A 21,405-nucleotide genomic window follows, 5' to 3' on the forward strand; every position below is an offset into this window, starting at 1 on the left:
TTTTTCATTGAGAGCACATTGAGTGCAGACCACCCCCCACCACCTTTTCTCTTCTCAGAGATCATTTCCTATTCAGCTCGTCAATAGTGGCCTTTATTTCTGCTGTCAGGCAGAGCTGGGAGGGTCAACTAGTCCTGGGAGCTGCTTTTTATTTGCTCTCCCCCTCGACCTCGTGTTGCCGCACTGAGCTCACGGTAATCCTGCACAGAGGAGTTTAGCAGAGCTCGTCTTCTGCTCCTTGACTTATTTATTTATTATACACACAGGCTCATTTGGGAATCGTCTTCACCCACACAGCCACCCACACACTGACGTCAGCGCCACCTATCAACAGCAATAGAGCTCAGCTTTGGCCAGTGAAACACACACTGGCTGTAACACTCCTCACTCTGCAGTTCATTACCCAGGACTGTGAATGAATATGTTGCATATTAATATGAAGGATTTAGACTTTAATGTTATTTCTTATTCATCACTGATGAGCTGTCATCGTTGCATAATATACCCTTGTTTTTTCAGCTATAGCTCTTATTTCCTGCTTAAATGTTTATAGCTTCCTTATCTGACTGCATCATTCTTTTTTTTCTTTTTTCTTAATGGCTTTGAATGTGTCTCAATGAAATCCTCTTACCACCAGCGTTTCATTGAGGGATACAGCTTGTGTGTAAAGATACATTTGTCCACATGAGGGCAGCACTGCACTGGGAGAAATACTGTGTAAACTGAATCAGCAGAGGAGGAAGAGTCAAGGCTATTTAATAATTTAGAAAGTAAAAGTGGCAGAACTGGGAAATACAAATCCTCCATGAGAAGTAAAATTATCAATGTAAAATGCCCCTGTCAGTGTTTAGTGTTATATAATGTATTAAAAGTTTATATGCTTCTATATACATTTGAGTAAATCATATGTTATGAACTCATCATATGTGCCATTTTAATCCATAAGTGAACTTGACAGATTAATGTAATGGAGTAAAAAGTACAATATAACATGTCATTGAGTTTTATAAAGTAACAAAATAGAAATACATGAGAACAAGTACCTGAAACTTGCACTTGAGTAAATGTACTTAGTTCCAGTGGAGTTACACCACTTATATTCTACACCCTACCTGTCTACGTAGGTGATTGCTATTTTTATATTTCATTATCTTTATATTGCATGATGACGTGTTTATTACTTTATTACCGACGCTTCTTTTTAACTGTCCCCTTTGCTCCTGCAATATAGGAAATGTCCCCATTTTGTGACTAATAAAAGAATAAAGTAATTAAAAATAAAAATGAATAATGGAATACATCATCTGCTATTGGTTGATGTCAGAATAAACTGGAGCACACGTAGCAGCATCTTTTTATTTAAACTCTGAACAGAAACATTGCACATTTGCCTTTTCATGCCTTAAAGATTCCTTCAGTTTAGCCCGCCGTAAATAAATCCAGAGTCCAAACTGAGAGGGGAGAAGAAATACAAGAAGCACGTTACATTGCAAAAAAGACGAGTAGAAGTCGGCCACGTCTGGAGACCTAATAGAAAAATAGAACAACGATATCCATAATTCACGTAACATGATGCAATAGAATTTAAGTCATGCATTTCTCCCGATGAGATAGTGTGTTTTACTGGTGAAGTTCAAAGTACGAGGTATTTGTCGGCTCACATGTTTGCTACATTAGCAAGTGGTTGGATTTAATACTGCATAAAACATGCAATTCATAATTCTTCTGGTTGACTTCAATTCAGCTCTTCAACTAAAATACAGTAGAGCACACAGATCCATGCCACACGATGACACAGTCCAATTAACACAATTCCAATTAACAAAGGTACAACACAATTCATAAGGCATACAAACCCCCATTTAAAAAATACTTAGAATAATAATCATCAAAGGAAAATAACAGTTTGTGACTACATGGGCACTTCAGTACTACAGGTCTTCAGTCTTCTATTAAATTAGGGAGCTTTGAGAAAAGACACAAAAAGAAATTTAAGGAAAAGTCTTAGGAAATTCACATATTCGCTTTCTGAGTAAAGGTTGAACGAGGGGATATAAGTCTCATATCTGTCCGTTGAATAATGCTACAGTGAGCAAACTAGCCTGGTCCTGTACAACCATAAACTGTATATAAAGATGGACGACATGACCGCTTCCCTGAAGTGAAGCCAAAGCGTCTCGATCGCCTCCTGCTGGCTGGCTGCGGTATGGATCATAAACCCTGCCTCCTCCATGTTAAGGCTTGTTTATGCTGCCCATGTGTATAAATAGAGATTTGTCCGTTTCAAACGATGTTACCATCACTGCCCACATACTTCCATGTGTCTTTTACAATGGCATGGTTGTTAAGTCATACATCCACTAGAGGGCAGCGCAGAGTGGAGAGTTTCTGACAACAAACGGTGGAGGAGTATGTGATAATGTTCCTGGACGATGAATTCTTTGTTAAAATGTCTTCGTCGAGTCCTATGGCTGTCTCTCTTGAACTATTGGCTGCAGTGCCCCCCCACAATTGCTGGTGGTACTGCATGCTTTAAGGTACTTCCTCTCACACTGATTGTTCAAGTGTTTGGATTTCCATTTTTGGATGGGACCTCGTGGCTGTGGCTTTATTGGCCGATCGAGACTGCGCAGACTCTGGCCTGAAATGACGTGATCTGTGCAAGATGGCAGCATTCGGGATGCTTCGGCTTCATTTCGGAATAGTGGGAGGAAAAGGGGATGCGTCGTCCATCTTTATTTGCGGCCTGTGAAACAGAATCCGTCTACCAACACCTCTAAAGCTCATTAATTAACACGTTGAATCTACTTTATTTAAAAAGTATAAAACAAAATGTGTGAAAAGGACAATTTGCTGGCTAGCTGTTTCCCTTTATTTCCAGTCTTTATGCTAAGCTAAGTGGCTGTTAGCACATTTGAGTGCGACTGACCTTATCTGACTCCAACAGAAAGCGACTAAGTGTATTCCTGAGAACTTTGGTGTACTTCTGTTGCATTAGGAACTACTGTGTGTTACTGTATGTTTGAGCTGTCAGTGTTTAATCAGTAGATGGGTAGAAATTTATTTATCTATGATTCCAGAATATCTTCATCAAGGCACATTGTGTGTGTATGTGTTTGTGTGACAAGTGAGACCCTGCATTTATAAAACTGGGCAAAATAGATTTTCCATACGTATATATAATGTCAGTGCGTTGTGGCTAACATGGGGTCGAGACAAAACTGCAGTCATTGGTTTTACAAATTCCGGCAAAAGAAACACAACGTCATGGTTCAACATGGATTTCCATACTATCTAAGAATCTAGGTGAGGAGGCCATGCATTTCCATTAGGATCTTAAAACAAGGCACAGGAAGGGGGGGGCGGAGCACTCAATTTGCATTGCAAGCATTGTCACAGGTCCTGCTGTTCCTGCACCGCTTTATCCTTCAGAGACTCTACAGCCATACAATCCAGAGCCTTTTCAAACAGCACTTAACTCAACTGCCTATGTACAAATTTACAAAAACAGATCTCTGTCACCCCGGACAAAATGTGAGCAACAAGGAGGTACCGGGAGCGAGAAAACCAACCACAGCAGAGGCGAATGTTCCTCTGCGATATTCTTCATGCCTTTTTGTGCAGAAAATGTGTGCAATGCCCAGAATAGTTGGAGTTAGCTCACTGGTTGACATGTTGACACAGTGCTTTGAGTTTCCTTTCTGACATGGTGTCATCAGCTGATTCGTGGCAGCTCCGACAAGCGTGCCAAACACAGCTCTGTCAGCCCTCAGCACACGGGAAGACTGAAGGGAGCAGAAAAACCTCTACGATAGCGCCGCACTCAAGTCTAAAGCTCATCTCTAGTAGCAAAAGCGAAGAGGAGCAGAGCCCAACAACCTCTGCATGCACTGCACTGCACTGCCTCTGTTGCAGGCTGCATTTAAGAGGAAAGAAGCCTAAGACATCAACTCGCAGGTGGCGACAGAAGCTAACTAACAGGTTTGGATGTTGTGCCGTCGGCATCGCCACCGCTGCAGCAGGGTGAGCTGCCGGTTTTGGCCACGGTGCAGCCGCTGGTCTCTGTGCCGTCGACGCTGCACGGGCTGGAGGGCGCAGACACGCTCTGGCCACGTTGTCTCTTCTTGTTCAGTTCCTCCCATTTGTCCCTGTTCGCTCTGATCATGTCGAGCATTGGCTGGAGTTTGGGATTCAACTTGACCAAAGTCTGGAGAGAGAAAGAGGGAGAGAGGAGAACACTTAATGTCTATAGTGTTATAGTGTAGTATATAGTCTTAAAAACCTCATCTACCTCCATCGAGGAGGTCATTTGTTAGGATTACACAAAAACTACGGGACGGATTATAACGGAACTTGGAACTCAGGCAAGAAACCGTTACATTTTGGTGCAGACTCTTTAACATTGTGAGATCGGGCATTTTTTAAAACATTTTCTTCAATTTTTCAGAGAATAATTCATGGATGTTGATGAAAAAAATCAGGATCTAGTGAATTTAAATGTTGTTTGATAAGGAGACTGTTGGACCCTGGCGGCAGTATCATCTCTCTTGAGTGCCATTCTAGTTATATACTGGTTTTAAAACATGGACGTGTGCATGGACTTAAATTGAACTGGAAAAAGCAAAAGCACCACTAGCATAAAAAGGAGCAGAATCTGTGACTCATAAATTACAATCACATTATATTCACAGACCTAAAGCATTGTTTTTCTTAAAATTAAATGCTTTGTGATGCTAGCAATGCTAATTTGGTAATGGTAACCTACTACAAACACAAGCTTCAGCTAATGCTATGGGTAATGTGATTGGATATTGAAGTATTAAGGTAATTAACCTAAGTATTGGACAAGCTAAAAAAATCTGACCTGATGATGGCGCTAGTCAGGAGATCGTGAAAATGACCACATATTATCCTGAGGGCAACATCAAGTATCTGATATGATTTCCGTGTCAGTATTTCATTCAAAGCTGCAAATGTATACCTCATGGTGGCGCTAGAGGAAATATCAGGGATCACCAACGTCACTAATTTTACAATTTGAGAATTGGAATTTAAAAAATCTTCTTCGAGAATGTGACGCTCAGCTCAAAGACTTGAATGTACATGAGCGGCACACACCAGTGTATGTAAACTAGAGAAGCAGCACATTGTTCATCAAACGCAGCATTCAGTATATGTGCAAAGCAAATTAAACAAAAACACACAAGGCCCGGCAACACACAGTCGCTTGATAGCAGCGTTCCATTAAATGGCTGCTCTTTAAAGATTAGACGCACATGTATGACTGAGATTAGCTGCATTTGTCTTTTTTTTTTCTGCGCCAAAACTGTAAATGACAGATAAGTAAAATAAATTACCTGCAGGTAATTTATTAAAATGACAGGAGGGATTGTGTTCCCTCTGTTCTGCTAACACTGTCGCCTGCTGGATTTCCAGGGACGCCTGTGTGATAACTTATTGTTTCATTAACCCCGTTTCATGTGGAAATATAACACATGGGCCTGGGTCCCACATTAGAAACAATACAGTCTTTCATTTATTCACACACATGTATAGGAGGAGAATGGACAGCCATTGTATAAATGAGTAAAATAAATAGGTGCATCTACTGGAGGTTGTTTTTTTTGCATGAAAAAGGGAAAATCAAATCTGCAGCTGCCATTTAACTGAAGTATAAATGAAGGCCGACAGTTTGCATTTATCGTCAGAGAGAGTGTTTTCACTATGTAAGAACAATACGATGAAAAAAAAAAGATGTTGGCGATCAACTAGAATTAAACTCTAGAACGTGGCCAAGTTAAGAAATCAAGAACACATTCTTTTATTGATGGAAAATTCATAATTTCTACTCAGGTGTGACGTAATAATTCATAATGTAGTAACTGCAGGAATGTGTGTGCTACTAATCATGAAGCCGTTCATCTGTGATCAACATTAGAGCGCAGGATGGATTTCCATTTCTACGATTTGAGATAAAGCCGATGCACATTTCTGGAGTCAGGCTGCCTCTGCTCCGCTTCCTGCTCCTGATGTATGTATGTGTCATGTGTCTGTGCACCAATGTAGAACTGAAATGATTCATTAAACATCTGGATCAACAGAAAATGAATCCACAGCTTTTTTGGTGAATAATTCTTTCGGTAATGTTTTTGGTTTTAGCAAAAAAGGTCAAATGTCTGATTTCCGGTCCTGAAATGAAAGGATTTGATGCTTAATGAGATTGTAAATCAGTGATTTGGGGGTTTGGACCATCGATCGAAGAAAATAAGATATATATTATCTCTCTCCTCCTGATCTCCCACCCAGCTCTCCTCTCACCCACACCGGTCGAGGCAGCCAGCCGCCCACACTGGTTCGGTTGTTCTCTCCATAGTCGCTCGCATATGTTTGCTTGTTGTGGGAACTGTTGGGTTTCTCTATCATTTTGAATGGTCTTGATCTAACTATGTAAAATGCCTTGAGATAATGTATGTTGTGATTTGGTGCAATACAAATAAAATTGAATAGAATTATCTAAACACATCAACAAGACATGGGCTTTAGGAAACTGGCATTTTCCACTATTATCCGACATTTGCTGTGGTGGGTTAATTAATTAATCATTCATTTTTCTATTATTATTACTGTTATTATTATTAACTCAGAACAGATAATCAGTAAGAGTTACATTTTTATCAGATTCACTTTAAGAATGTTTGTTAACCTCCATGTTTAGTGTTTATACTAATCAAGAAAACCATCAACAGATTAAACTATATTAAAACAAAATGTAATACATCAGTATACAAACATGCAATAAAGGATTTATAACATATTACAATGTAGTTGTATGCAAATGTAGGGACGTTTTTTTAAGTGTCAATGCAAAATACATATCAGTAATCATGAAATATTTATATTATATATAACGTATGATGATATAATTATACATCAGCAACGACTCATGGAGTAGTACAGGAAGATTTATGGTTGTCAACAAATAATGAATAAATACTTATATCTACTTATAACTGTGTCATAGGGTAAAATAAACCATCTGTTACACCTTTGTGTTGAGTTTAAGTTGTGTCTCATGTGCATCAGTGAAGGCACATTTGAACTTTTGAAGGCATCATCACACTGCGATGGCATGTGGCCTACATCCATCAACAAACTACAAAACACGAAGTCACTGATTCTTTACAGATTTGTCTCGTCTGCGGGTTAAAAGAACATGATCCTCTGGAGGAGAACAGTTCCACCTCTCTCTCTCTCTCTCTCTCTCTCTCTCTCTCTCTCTCTGCAGAACACGTCCCCTCTGTGGGACACTGTCACTGGTTTGCAAAGCATTATTATTCCACTGATGTAGGAAGGAGAGAGGAAGCGAGAGAGACTGTCATATTCTGGGGTGTGGAGATGGAAGGTTATATAATGGGGGGGATTAATATTCCACAAAGTAGCGAGCCACCACCAGGAGGAGGAGATCAGTGAGATCAAGAACGAGATCTCTTCCGCCCACGGACAAAAAACCCTGTCGCCTCCGAACTTCCTCTCCTCTCCCCCTTGCAAGTTTAATTGGCAGCAGCAGCGTGATCGTAAGCTTCCATATCTGCATTCTCCAAACATCACATGGAGCAGTGTGGAGACAACCCCCCACACACACACACACACACACACACACACACACACACACACACACACACATGCAGACAACACACACCACTTTGAAGCCTTTTTATCTGCACTACACAGACAGCAACAATGGTGAAAGCAGAGCACAGATCACAGTCTGCTCCAACTTTACACCCTGATTCTGAGATAATTCAATAGACGTGAGGATGATCTATTGTTTGTTGACTAAAACTAATGTGTGTTTTAATATGACAGCACAAAGGAGGAGGAGGTCTGATGCTACAAAAGCAGACAAATCGCCCTGTTGCTCAGAGAATGAATGAACTATTTCATCCTCGACTTCTTTCACGACTCCTCCTCGTGTTTGACTTTCATGAATTTGCCTTCGACGCTCCTCAGCTCTTAACAGACCTCATCTCCTCAGTGAAGTCGGCCTTCTTCCTCCCACACAGCCACCGCTGCCGGCAAGAGGGAGGGGCAGGTGAGCGCTCTTGACGTCATTCAGTAGCACAGGCGCACGCATTGCTATACCAGCAAGGACTGCTGTATAGATTTCCATTATCTGTGCAGGGTATAATTCCCTCAAAGATAATCTCTAGCTCTCACTCTGCTGGCTTCTTACAATAAAATCAGTTTGTTTTTCTTTATACGTCTCAAAAGAAAAGCATGCAGTCAAGAGCGAGTCCTTATTTCATTACTGTGCAGGGAAGCTGTTTTGGGCCCAGATTTGGCCCACATCCGGCCCACATCCGGCCCACATCCGGCCCACATAAACAACAAGAGGTGCCAAAGATGGCCCGAATTAGTTTTGTGCTATTTGGGCCATGTTCACCATTCAGCACATGGGCCACTTTGGGTTCACATCCAAATTACAGCCTGCCTAGAGCACCACGTTTGCCAAAAAAGGCTCAGATTTGTTTTGGGATATTTGGGCCACATTTTGTATTTTACAAATGGGCCACTTTAGGCTCACATCCATTTTGTCCAGGCCAAAAGAAGGCCAGAAGTGCCGCATCATTGCCAGGGATGGCCCACATCCATATACTGTCTTACAGGAATTAACTAGACTAACATCAAAGCTCTTTTCACACACTCTACTACCTTAGAGCTAACGTTGCAAAGTTAGTTTGGCCCAGATTTGGCATTAAACACTACCATCCGGCCCACATACCCCGTGGAATGATGGCACTTGGGCGGTCCACTTCTGTTTGCCAGATCTGGGCCACAAGTAAGCCATAGCAATACCGCGCATTACACAAAGGAGCCAAAGGTGGCCAGAATTAGTTTTGAGCTATTTGGACTGTATTCACCATTAACCACATGGGCCAATTTAGGCGCACACCTATTTTCTCGGGGCCAGAAGTGCAGCATCATTGCCTGAATTGGCCCACATCCATACGCTATTTTACCGCCGAGCGATTTAACCCGACTAAAATCACAGCTCTGTTCACACAAGAGTTTTTTTTCTGCAGTTGGAAAGTGCGCACTCATTCTGCTAGGATGAGACCTTGGAGTTGTTTCAATGAGAAATCTGTGGCTGCAAAGAAAAGCTGAATAGCTGTTAGTGACAGTTTCATTGCTGGCGTCAATCGAGGGGGGACAATAACCCAGGAAGGACGGCAGCTCAGCACTATAGTCCGAGGCTGATGTGTGTGTCAAGTGCGACACAAAGGAGGCCCGAGAGCGTCAAGTGTTACCTCGTACAGCGGCGCGCAAATTCCGTCAATCCACTCCAGTTGTAGCCCCGGCAACTCGTCCTTCCGGTTCCGATCAAAGATGGCCTGAAACACAGCAGACAAGAAAATTTAAGTTGCACCTACATTTGTGCTCACACTGGAGAAACAAAGGGGAAATGTGGTTCCTATGTTTACTATGAAATCAGGCTCATGCTCCCTAATGTGCCGCTTTGGTTAAAGACAACTGAGTTTATTTCATGTGATGTATTTTTCTATTCTTCTTCATTCTCCTGCAGCCGAAAACTTAAAGAGGCTCCACCGAGGCTGCGCTTTAGAGATAGTTACTGGGCTACGACTTTAGAAGTTAATATTTAATTTCCAACGCCCACACACGGAGTGTTTAAGGTTTGACACAAGCGGCGGACCGGAGGCTACTGCATTAGTTATTTCAGAGGGGAAGCAATGTGGCCTGGCTCGATTAGTCAACAGCCATTAATTGCAAACAGAAAGGCTGCTGGTTTTTTTCCCTCCCCTTTAAGAACTTGCAACACAGTTGAGCCTTCAAAGCTCCTCAATCAAACAGACAGTGGGCTACTCTGCTCCTGTGCTGTGGCTTTGAGGATGATATGAATAAGTCATGAATTAAGACAAACATCTTCATTAGGGCCAAAGTCTCTTTCTGTTTTTATTATTATTATTATTACTCTGGATGAGAAAATAAATGTATTTATTACCTCTGCAAAGGACATCATGTGTTCACCCCTGTCTGTTTGTTTGTAAGTTGGTTTGTGTGTTTGTGAGCAGGATTACACAAAAACTACTGAACAGATTACCACAAAATTTGGTGAAAGGATGTAGTATGGGTCAGGGAGGAGCCCATTCAATTTAGGTGCGAATCCGGATCAGGGGGTGGATCCATGATTTTTTTTCCTTCTTTTGCGAGATAAGGCATTTTTAAAAATGTTCGCCATTTTCCCAAGAAATGATTCATGGATATTGATGGAAAAAAATTAGGCACATTTAGGGAACTGACATTTCTGAGTGAATGCAGCTTGATTAAATTGTAGGGACTGTTGGGGTTTGGCGGAGGTGTGCGCTCTACTCAGTACGATTCTAGTGTTTTCATTTGGGTTTGTTTGTTAGTTTGCAGAATTATGCAAAAATCACTTAACTGAATTCAATGTCACTTGGTGGAAGGATGCTTTATGGGAGAACCGGTAATTTTTTACTGCAAATCCAGGATTTTGTTTCACTTTCTTCAACATCACGAGGTGTTTTTCAACATCTACCTTGATTTCTCTGAGAATAATTCATGGATGTCCATGAAAAAATCTGGCATATTTGGGGAACTGGTATTTATGAGTGTGTGCAATTTGGTGAAAATCCAAATAAAAATCGGGATCTAGTAATTTAAATGTTTCATAAGGCTGTGGACTGCTGGGCCTTGGCGGAGTGTAGAAGAGCTTCAATACAACAAAAAGCCTCCTGTGTTTACAGCTAAATGAATAGAAAGGTCAGTGTTTGTTGTGAATCCTATGCAGAAGGTTTTTTATTGTTTGTTTTTTTTAAAGAATGATTGTCCGCAGTTTTGCTCTGGGCACAGCAGAGAGGCAGTGGAGCGGTCAAGCTGACAATACACTTTTCTCACACAGAGACACAAGCGCTCATGTCTCCTACGCAGTCAGTGTATATATATATTTATATACAAATGTATAGAACTGCAAGAAAATATATCTCCAGCACCATCAGCCTGCAGGTCACAGAGGTGAGACAAACTGCAAAAAGCACTAAGCTGCAGAAGGAGACGGCTCGGTGCACTCACCGAGGGTGTGAGCTTCAGCTCAGATCTCTCTCTGTCGCCCTGCTCGAAGAACTCGCTGGTCACCAACTCTGCCACCTGAAAACACAGAGGCAGGACAGCAACTGTTTTCATGGTCCTGTAGTCTGTCAGCTGAATGCTGAAAGATGAATGAGCTCAATGCATCACATCACCCTGGTCTGTAAACTTTGCCCTCACAGTTTTCTAAAGCCCAAATATACCACATTGCTTGTTTTGCCCAAACAACAGTCCACACAAAAACATTTGTTTCTAATTACACAAGACAAAGAAAAGCAGCAGTTCCTCACAATTAGATTCTGGAACAAGGACAATATCTGATGTTTTGTCATGAAAAATTATCATTTATAGCTGAGTAGACCGATTTTATATTTATATTTCCCACCTTGCGTGATATTTCCCAAGGTTTAGTGACAGCACCGAGATCACACGCCGTCATCATCATGGACCTGAGGGAATCAGACACACAGGTTTATTTCATTTGGTTTATATCAGACTCTTTTTATTCTTAAGAAGACAAAGTTGTTGTTATCTCTGTGTGCAGGATGTTACCTGCACATGTCTCTATGAGCCTTTACATTCCAGTTGTATTCTCCTTTGCTGACCAGCTCAAAGAACGTGTTTCTGTTCCTGCAGGGAAACACAATGTCCACTCATGAAGGTGTACATTACACAATATCCACAAGGGGGCGGTACTAGCTAAAAGAAGCCTACAACAAACAGCATGAAGGAACTGGGCAGTTTATTGTGAAAGTGGAGATTTAACAGTTTAATAAGCAGAACATACTCAAAGTAGAGTGTGAGGTCTGTGGCCAGAATGGACTGTTTGAGCAGCTGCATGAGGTCCCCGTACTCCGTGGAGGACAGGTTGGAGAAGATGTTGTGACCCTGTGGAGAAAAACACTGCATGTCACTTTTCTGCCTGGACACAAAGGGCCTGAAATAACAGGTTACAGCTCCCATTTCTGTTCCCTTTTTTGCAATTAATTAATAATATAAATAACATAATTCAACAACAACTTGTCTGTTGTATCAAGCTGATCTGTCATAGTCTAGTCTATCATAGATTATTATTCTGTTTCTGCCACAATGTTTTTGACGCAATTATTGCTAAATGTGTAAATCTTTAGGATTTAGGAATATTCTTTTTTTATTATTAGACTTAATATTTATAATCAATTATCATCTCCAAATAATCCAGTTGTTACCCAGATTTGCTCACTGTTTGCTTCGTACAGGGATTTTGGATTAACGGGTAAATGTCTACTACAAATTACCATCTGTGTCAACAACAGATGTATCACAGAGATAAAGAAAACTTTATCTCAGATTGTCTTTGTTGAAAGTTTTAAATGGTTTTGTATTTGTGCAGCTCAGTTTAAGCTACAGCCTGGTTCCACACCTCTTAATTCTGCAAAGCAATTCAGTAATTTAATTATTCAAATTAATAAAATCAGTATGATAATAGTTTTAGCACAATGGTCAAATCATTAAGATTATCAAGATGTACTTGATTTACTCACTCCTGCTTTGGTCAAAGTCAACTTTTCCGTTGGTTAAATTACATCACAAATGCAGTATATCGACCTTAGTAGACATTTTGGTCTGTTATATAAAGGAAAGCACATTACTAACAACATGAAGAATGGTTCTGGTGTTCGAAGACAACAGGGAGCCAACATGCACAAACGTACATTCCACTGATTTATTTGTGTATATAGTGTGAGTATATATATATATATATATATATTGGTGTATATTGATCCCTACAATGGAGTGAAAGAAAATGGCATCACTAATCTCTGAAAGCAATCCCACAATGCAATGTGTCACATTTAATAGATGTGAAAATTACAGTTGTGCAACCCCACAGCTGTCAGTGGTAATGACACGATGACAGTGATTCATAATCTCAATGTACTTCGCACTGTAGAGTAAAGTGTTGAGTGTTTATGAATGGAATAATGAATCGGTGAGCGAGGGAGGCGATTCCGCTTTTCTACTTTGACTCTTTCATTAATAAAGAAAGTTTGCACAAGGTACAAACATATGAATGGATCTGTGGTGGACAGTAGGGATTCCAGCAGCTCGGCTCTTAATAAGTGAGCAGCATCTCTCACTGGAGACTCTACGATTAAAACAGGCCTCTCCCTGCTATGTATTATACATTCATTCACTACTTAGACACTTCCCTCTGGAGGATGAAGAGCATCTGTGGAGAGCATGGAGGATGAAGAGGTGATGACAGTGAAGGGCCAGAATGAGACGATTGATAATGAGCCATAAAAATAAAATAAAATAATATCTTTTAAACTGACTGCTTTCTTTCAAAAGCTGACAATTCCAGTATGAAGCCTGTCTCAGCACCCCCACCCCCGTGAATCCCTTTCATCAGCTCGTGTGCTCACATGAAATATTGAACCAGGCAACAGCAGAGACACATCACACTTCTCTCGTTCTGTCACAACTGGAGCCGGTGGAGGAGGGTGGCGAGTGAAATAGGAAGTGGAACCGGCGAGAGGAAAGTGATGGGTACAAAAGGGAGCGGGTGACGTTCAAAGGTTTACATTTTAATTAGTGGTTGGAGAGGGCCGGCCGATTGAATCTCGAGCTTTCTCCTCGACTTGAGTTAGCCCCGCTATTCATTTATATGCTAATAGGACAGTGGTAGTTCAGACCCAGTATCAACGGAAACCATTATGATGTTCCGAGCAAACATTTGTCAGCTTATACTGTGTTGTCAGCACCAGGATAATGAAGACGCTGGAACCTAAGCCTCATGTGAGCTGCTCCCGCCAAACATCTTTAATTACAAGCGCATGCAAACCCAGTCACCTGGTAAAATGTCTCTCTCAGCCAATTACCACCAAATCTATCGCTTCTGTAATTACATTGATTTGAGGGCAGAGCGAACGATTTTTTACTCGCTCACATACAACAGACATGGAGCCACCATGTGGTTACCTTCAGGCTCACAAACTCTTCATCTTTCTAAGGAAAGGTGGACTTCAACTTTTTGATTTATGTACATGCTTCTAGAGAGTAAAGAGAAAGATATAGTATGTAAGAAAACTTTGAAACTTTGATACTAGGCAGCAGAAAATCCAAACTTGTCCATTTAAAAAAAGATTTATACTAATTTATCAACCCATCGAGTTCATGGTAGCTGGATAGAACCTTAGGACAGAACAAGGCTAGCTGTTTCCCCTTGTTTCCAGCCTTTATGCTAAGCTAAGCTAACCTTACACTGTGTTACAAGCCATGTTCAATCAATAAATGTAGATTTTTTAAAATAAATTTGTTGCGAATTGTGATTTTGTTTCATCAGAGAACAGTAATTTAATTTAGTTTACAGCTTAAAAACAACATTTAGGTGCATATAGTTTCTCTTTAAGTGCTTTTCATGTAGAGAAAAAAAAACAAATTCTATCAATGTGTTAACCGGAGTTCTGACTGTGTCTCACTGAACTGAAACACGATTCAACTATGGATATTACCCATGATCCCCGGCTCCCTGAACAAGAAGAGCTGCTGCGGTAACAAATACTCCAAACTCTGTTCAGAAATCTTACTTGTTCATACTGAATATTGGAGATAAACTCTGGTTTTTAATGACTTCAGAGTCTTTTTAACCGATTCACAGTTCAGCATTACTCTTGAAGACCAAACTTAGACCTTAAAAATATGTCTTCTCCACAGGTGGAACAGTGTTAAAGGGTTTAATACTCAGTGGTAAATGCTGTTTGAAAATCATAACACAAAGTGTATCGCACCATTACAACATGCAGTTATGGAACGCAATTATGGCAGAAGCTTCATGAAAACGTTAGCGCACCTCACTCTGCAGGATCATAACAGCGTGGTTGAAGTGGTGGTGCTCCAGTGTAGCAGAGGTCCCATAAAGCAGAGCGAGGGCTGAGCCCGTCCTGACACACACACACACACACACACACACACACACACACACACACACACACACACACACACACACACACACACACACACACAGGGATCAAGAAGAGGGATAACATCATCAGCATTCAACACATACTGAGAAGCAACGTCTGCTGTTGAGTCTGTTGTAATTCCCTCAACCAATTCACTCTGCACGCTGTCGCCAACTTATGGCTCAGTAATAACAGAGTCATAAACCTAAACTGCAGTTGAATTTCAACTCATCAACATTGACTATGATCATAATTTCAATTGGAGTAGAAATACTGAGGCTTGTATAGTCAGTCAATAGAGCCAAGGTGTTTAAGTTTGGGAAATGCTGTGTTTTTGTAATATTCATTCAGCATTCTTTCATTTTTCATTTTGATATAAATTCCACAGTTAAAAAAACAGTGAAATGCTCCCAATGAAAATTTAAAAAGAGAACAAACAACACCTCAAACTACAAGAACTGAAGATGGCTGCAGTAGGTCAGAGAGAACATCACAAAAAAGATGTTCAATGTGAACATCAAAGTGAAAAGACGAGAGCTTTATTATTTGTTCCTTTGTCTTTTGTCTCCAGAAGCAAATTTTGAACTCAACAGTCGTCTATATTCAGATCATTTATATCAATATAATGATCAAACTCTATTTCTCACAGCTGATGTGATGAAACTGGCAACAGAAGCATTTCACCAGTTAGACGAGTCCTCATGGAGCCAAATAAATCAGTCAATTGGGACGTGATCAACAAAATTAAAAAAGATTCTGTGTCTGTGGATAAAAATATCTAAACTATTTCCATTAAAATTTCTAATTGAGCTCATGATTATGTGTCCACCTGGTTTTCCTCTTGCTTTCAGATTCATTATTACCATAATAACCTCAGTGAGGGAAGAGAATACAAACTTTGAGCAACAGTTTTAGCTGCTGATCTAAATGTGCTCAGAGTCTGCAGTGTTTACTGGCTCTTCGTTAGGCAGGCCCTTATATAAGCCTTACACAACTTCCCTCTTGACTCTTGCTGATCTGGGCTGAACTGACAGCTGCAGGTGGGAAAACACACGGTAAACTGTGTGTGGGAGGGAGCGTGTTTACGTGTGTGTTTGACACCGAAGGACAGGAAGTGGGGAACACTCACTTTGCCTGAAAAGCGTTGTTGGTGCCCCTGTGGTCCAAGTCGTGGCACACACAACCGACTATAAGCGCTAAGATCTCCACCTCTGTCAGAGTCTCCTGGAAGCCCGCCGTCTGATTGGCACAGATGAGAAAACACACACACACTATGAGGAACACAGCCGCATCTCTTCGTCTCTTATTCTGCGAAGCTGTGAGGAGAACATTGAATAAAAATGGAAAACACTCCAACAGCAGCAGCAGCATCCTAAAGAAGAAAAAACAGTATCTCCCTAAAATGCCAGTGGGACTGCGGTAACGCAGTCACACTGGGAGATTTATGGCTTGGATGAATGGGTTCTGGAGGCCATGTGCTGAGTGAGTCACTATAGGTCATTGTCGGGGTAGAGGCAAAGATAGCACAGCCCTCTCTCTCATTAAAACACATGGCAGGAGAGTGCAGGGCTCCAGAACAGCTTACACACTACTATTTCATTTTCCTCTGCCAATAATCAATTCAGATGGGACACCGTGTATTAATGCAGCGCTTGATTTAATGAACTACACCGTGCTGTTTGTGTTAAAGTGTGTGTTATAGTGTGTTGCCCCAAGGACCGTGATAAAATGCATGAAGTCATTCTCCTGGGGTCTCTATTTAAATAAACACCTCTGTTTGGCTCTGCACAGAATGGGCTGTCTGTGCCATTAGCAATGCAAAGAAGTCGCTGTTTAACTCGCTGTTTAACTCGCTGTTTAACTGATTCAGAAATGAATCATCAGCCGTCTCACCTTGACATAACAGGGCATCGATAAGCACTGAAGTGGTGCATCATAACCGGACACTTGATTAACCTTAACTCCATTTGCTGCAGCTCCCTCCGCCTCACTGACCTCCAGTGGTCGAACAAGTATTAAGCTTGTTTATTTGAATAGAAGCAGAGCTAAGATAATGTCAGGGAAAGAAAAGCTGTGATACACAGATTTTTATTCCATCATCGGAGTTTTATGAAATATTTGCAAAATATAGCAGGTTTAGAGGGGATACTTGTTAAATTTGACAAGATGCTGCGTTTAACCTCAGCCAAGCAGGTTATGTTTTCACCCCTGTCCGTTTGTTTGTCAGTTGGTTTGTTTGTAAACAAGATTACGCATGAAATTTGTTGGAAGGATCACTCAGCCATTGTCACAACGAATTAGTTTGTATCTCTGCTTTTGCTGAGGGCGTCATTTGAGTGGGCGGCCCATCATTGTAGCTCAGGAAACCATTAAGATACACACTGGCAAAGTAATGTGGCCACATGTCTCCCAGACCACCTCTGATGGTCTTCTGAGTGATGCATCTTGGGTGTGTTCACGCCGGGAATTATAATACTTTAACGTGTAACAATTTGGAAAAATGACCTCCGGACTGGAAAGCCACCTCAAGTTGGAACAACAACGCAGACAGCTGACTTAAGTTTTGGTATGAGTTGCTGGTGTCGTCACTTATAAACCAATCAACATCATTTTACAGTCAGCTTTAAAAAGTAGCTTCCAATGTGAATGTGTTAATGTTAAATTTAGGTCAGTTCCATCTCTCTGAAGCGCTAAACACCAAACTTTTGAGCACAATACTGATGTTTTTATGATTCATTTGAACATGTTTTAGATTATATCCTTTTTCTTTGGGCATCGTAATCATGCACATATTGGAAAGAGGTGTCAAGGTGTTGTTTAAATAAAACACATTTTGTCCCACCAACATATGTTTTTTCCACATTTTGACTTCACAGCAAATGAAGACCCCGAAGTCGGACCAATGACTTCACAACTGTGGAAATGAAGAGCATGTGAACGTGTCTGACTCATATACTGATCTGGAGTTAGTATGATCTTTACCGTTAACATGGCAAACATGCACTGGCAGACGTTGAAGGCGTGTCTCCAGTTGTGGTAAAGGACCATTCTGTAGTTTTTTCTGACAGTCAGCAGCCATCTGCACAGCGTCTGGAGGGGAAGACCGAAGAAAGAGACGAGCACAGCGGTCAGCAGTCGAGTTCTGGGGGGAAATTCTGTCAAGTATGCAAAGGAAATAGACAAAGAAAGTCGGTGGTCTTATACCTCGTAGTCAATCTTGAATTTCTGCACCATTCCCAGCTCCATGAACATCCTCAGAGCGGCTGTTATCATGGCGTCGACGTCCAGAGAGAAATCGTCAAAGGACAGCTTGTCGATGCCCAGCTCGCAAACCAGGGGGATGTTAGCAGCCTGTTTCGTCATGTTAGGATATGAAAAAAATACATAGAGGAAAAAGAGAATGGGAGTTCAGAGAGGTCAGAGGATGCTCTGCCATTTTCTCATGATACGTGGAAATATGGAGACATGCTAATTAAGACTCCGAGGACTCATTTGGTGAGGGTTAAGATTAATGAGGGAGGATTTCACTGTTATTTTCATTTCAGAGCTCATTGACACACACACACAGTAATACAGTAGTGCGGCAGTAATCAACAGCTCCCCCGCCCCCCCCACAATTAAACAAACAAAAACAAAAACACACAACACATACGTGATTCCAATTAACCCGAAGCAACCATGTCTCCTCTCTTCAAAGTGGTCTAATGAGGACGACGCACAGATATTTCCTCTATGGCTCTTGTCAGCATTTATATCATGTCGTGACGTAACCTGGATTTCATAACAAGGAGTCAAAGCTGTCTGAGAAAAATCGGTGTTACACTTTCAGTCCACTCTGTTCCCTGCCCGTGTGACAGCCACCAGAGCCGCGGTGTTTCCCTCTCAAACGTTTGCCTGTCAGGTCAGCATGTCTTCTCCTCTCTCTTAATTCACGGCCCCAGGTTAAAAAAAAATGTGTCAGCCAGGTCTGTGTGCCGGCGCTTAGGCTCGACTCCGAATGTAGAGCAGTTACGAAAGAAAGTGGGGGGGGGGAAGGCAGGAGGCAGAGCTCGACGCTGGATGAGGGGGCTGGGAGATCACACAATCACACTGGAAAGCAGGGTTCCTACTTCACGGTAATGGCCACAGGGGAAAATCCTACACATGAAAGTGCAGGAAAATAGGTCATATCTATATTTCAGAAATGTCACGCCAATTAAAAATGTAGATATTTTCATTTTTCATCTGTGTAAATAATGCATTGGGAATGATTGCCTGTTGATTGGAGTAATCCATTTCAAATAGCACAATTAGTTTATTTTCACTGGGGAATTCTTGGCCCATATTTATGCTTTACGTGCCTGCCGCGGTTCTTTGGAGGAACCCGAGAATGAAGTCTGGATGACAGGCTGTCAATAATTCCTCTGTGTTGCCATAGATTTTTTTTCTTCCCCATTAAAGTTAATGAGATATTGTTATTTAATTAGAAAGTATATCTTAATTAAAAGGCCCATGAGCAACACAAATGCATTGTGGGCTAAATGTCCGAGAGTTTACCTTCCTGTAAACCATTACATTTAAACATCAGATAAATCTATTTTACTGCAGTTGTTTTTGTTTCACACTTTAATAAAACATAGGGGTTCAGTCAAATTATGATGCACCTTTAATACTGTTATTGTCTGTAATATGTCTTAATTGATATACCAAAACTACATATAAGGGAACACAGTGAGAAGGAGAACAATGAAATTATATTACTGCAATTATCTGCACCACCAGAGAAAACCTGATAATCATAAATTGTAATCCACACCAGGAGTAAACACACACTGCAGACTACAGGAGACGCCGTCCGCAGCAGAAAGCAGGCAATGACGTATGCAACCTATTTTGTCAAAGGATGTGTTGGATTACTCCAGGTCACTAGGGTGTAAGAAAAGAGTCCAAATCATCCCTCTTCCTCTGCTTTGTGGGAGAAGAGTCTTTGTGTACAGTTACTCAGCTGCAATTTCCCTTTTAGCAACATTAAGGGAAAATACACTAAAAGGAGGTCAGTAGTTAATCAGAGAACAGCATATAAACCCCATTGAAATTCATGGATACTCGTGGACATAGAGGTACGTTTCTCCTTGAAAATGCACCAGAATATCTTAGTTGCAGATAGGGGGTGTAATGGAAATAAGCGAACAAAGAGAACCTGTGCTCACTGGAGTTTTACTCTCTTACTCCCTCTAAAATTACAACTTTATTTTTGTAACATCACAACATTATTCTATTTTCGTAATATTATGACTTTATTCTCACAATATTACGACTTTACTCTCATTATAATGTGACTTTGTACTCATAACATTAGAATAGCAATTTTACAATATTATGAGCTCACAATGCAGGAATGAGATACTTAAGGCTCTAGTTAAACAGACAAAGGCTTCAGAACAACAGTGTCATGAAATGTGACTTTAATATCTGTGCTGAGCACAGAGTTTGAAAAACGAATCCCCCAGACCACTGTAAATATTGAGAGAAACAAATAGGATTTGCTGAGACAAATGTAATAAAGGCAAATGTGAATATCTGTTACCTTGAATTTGTCAACTTCAGTCTTGGAGCAAGTGGCATGGTAAGACAGCACCTGCAAAAATAATGACACGGTGTCACTCAGGATATTTTTCAGTTTATTAAAAATAACCAGTAGGGCTCCAGGAGCAGGACTGTGGCCACGGATGAGACTGCTGCACATTTGTATCCCTGCATTTCGGCAGATCTTCCAGAAAAGGAAGCTAACACTCGCCTCTAGAACAGTCTACAAGAGCAGAAGCGCCATCCCGGATTCCATCGCCATGTTCCATCGCCATGTTCCCTTCATTTCCTGAGAGAAATATCTCGCACAGACCTGCAGTTGCTTATTTGATCATAAACGCTCATGTTTATTCAGTGCTGCCAGGAGCGATGCATCTACATATTAGTGCATTCTGTTTCCCTCCTTTGACTGCTCTATATCTCTCTGTTCTCCACGTCTTCTATCTTGAAACAGAGCAGTGCTAACTAACTATAATGCACCCGAAAGCTCCCTATTTTAATCTAAGGACAAACTGTTGGGCCAGTGTGCTGGACGGCCACATACTGCAGGGCAGATGAGGGATTGCTTTTCACCGCCTCTCATTAATTTTCAATAAAACCTTTGTGGGGAAGGTTATGTGCAAAAAGAGATCAGCACTTTTTTTCAGGCGCACATTCTTGTAGAAATATGAGACTAAGAAGTGGAGCCAAGCACGAGGACCCCCTGAGAGAGAATAAGTCAGATCTTATATTAGCCCTATACAGCAGCCATTGTTTCCTGTGAGTTCTG

General features: G+C 41.1%; 1 protein-coding gene across 1 annotated transcript in view; it reads right to left on the bottom strand.

The window, feature by feature from the left end:
- Nucleotides 1-1,342: 1,342 nt before the first annotated feature.
- Nucleotides 1,343-21,405, bottom strand: part of pde11a (phosphodiesterase 11a) — a 42,334-nt gene continuing 22,271 nt past the window's right edge. Inside the window, exons 10-20 of the mRNA XM_035175243.2 lie at nt 20,638-20,688; nt 18,276-18,422; nt 18,054-18,161; nt 16,201-16,310; nt 14,960-15,050; nt 11,912-12,012; nt 11,677-11,754; nt 11,510-11,573; nt 11,110-11,184; nt 9,309-9,392; nt 1,343-4,207 (exon numbers count right to left, since the gene is read on the bottom strand). Of these exons, the coding sequence (XP_035031134.1) occupies nt 3,971-4,207; nt 9,309-9,392; nt 11,110-11,184; nt 11,510-11,573; nt 11,677-11,754; nt 11,912-12,012; nt 14,960-15,050; nt 16,201-16,310; nt 18,054-18,161; nt 18,276-18,422; nt 20,638-20,688 (1,146 nt within the window). The 3' untranslated portion in view covers nt 1,343-3,970. The remainder of the gene's footprint in view (nt 4,208-9,308; nt 9,393-11,109; nt 11,185-11,509; nt 11,574-11,676; nt 11,755-11,911; nt 12,013-14,959; nt 15,051-16,200; nt 16,311-18,053; nt 18,162-18,275; nt 18,423-20,637; nt 20,689-21,405) is intronic.

This window comes from Hippoglossus stenolepis, chromosome 13, assembly GCF_022539355.2.
Source record: "Hippoglossus stenolepis isolate QCI-W04-F060 chromosome 13, HSTE1.2, whole genome shotgun sequence".
Classification (NCBI taxonomy): Eukaryota; Metazoa; Chordata; class Actinopteri; order Pleuronectiformes; family Pleuronectidae; genus Hippoglossus; species Hippoglossus stenolepis.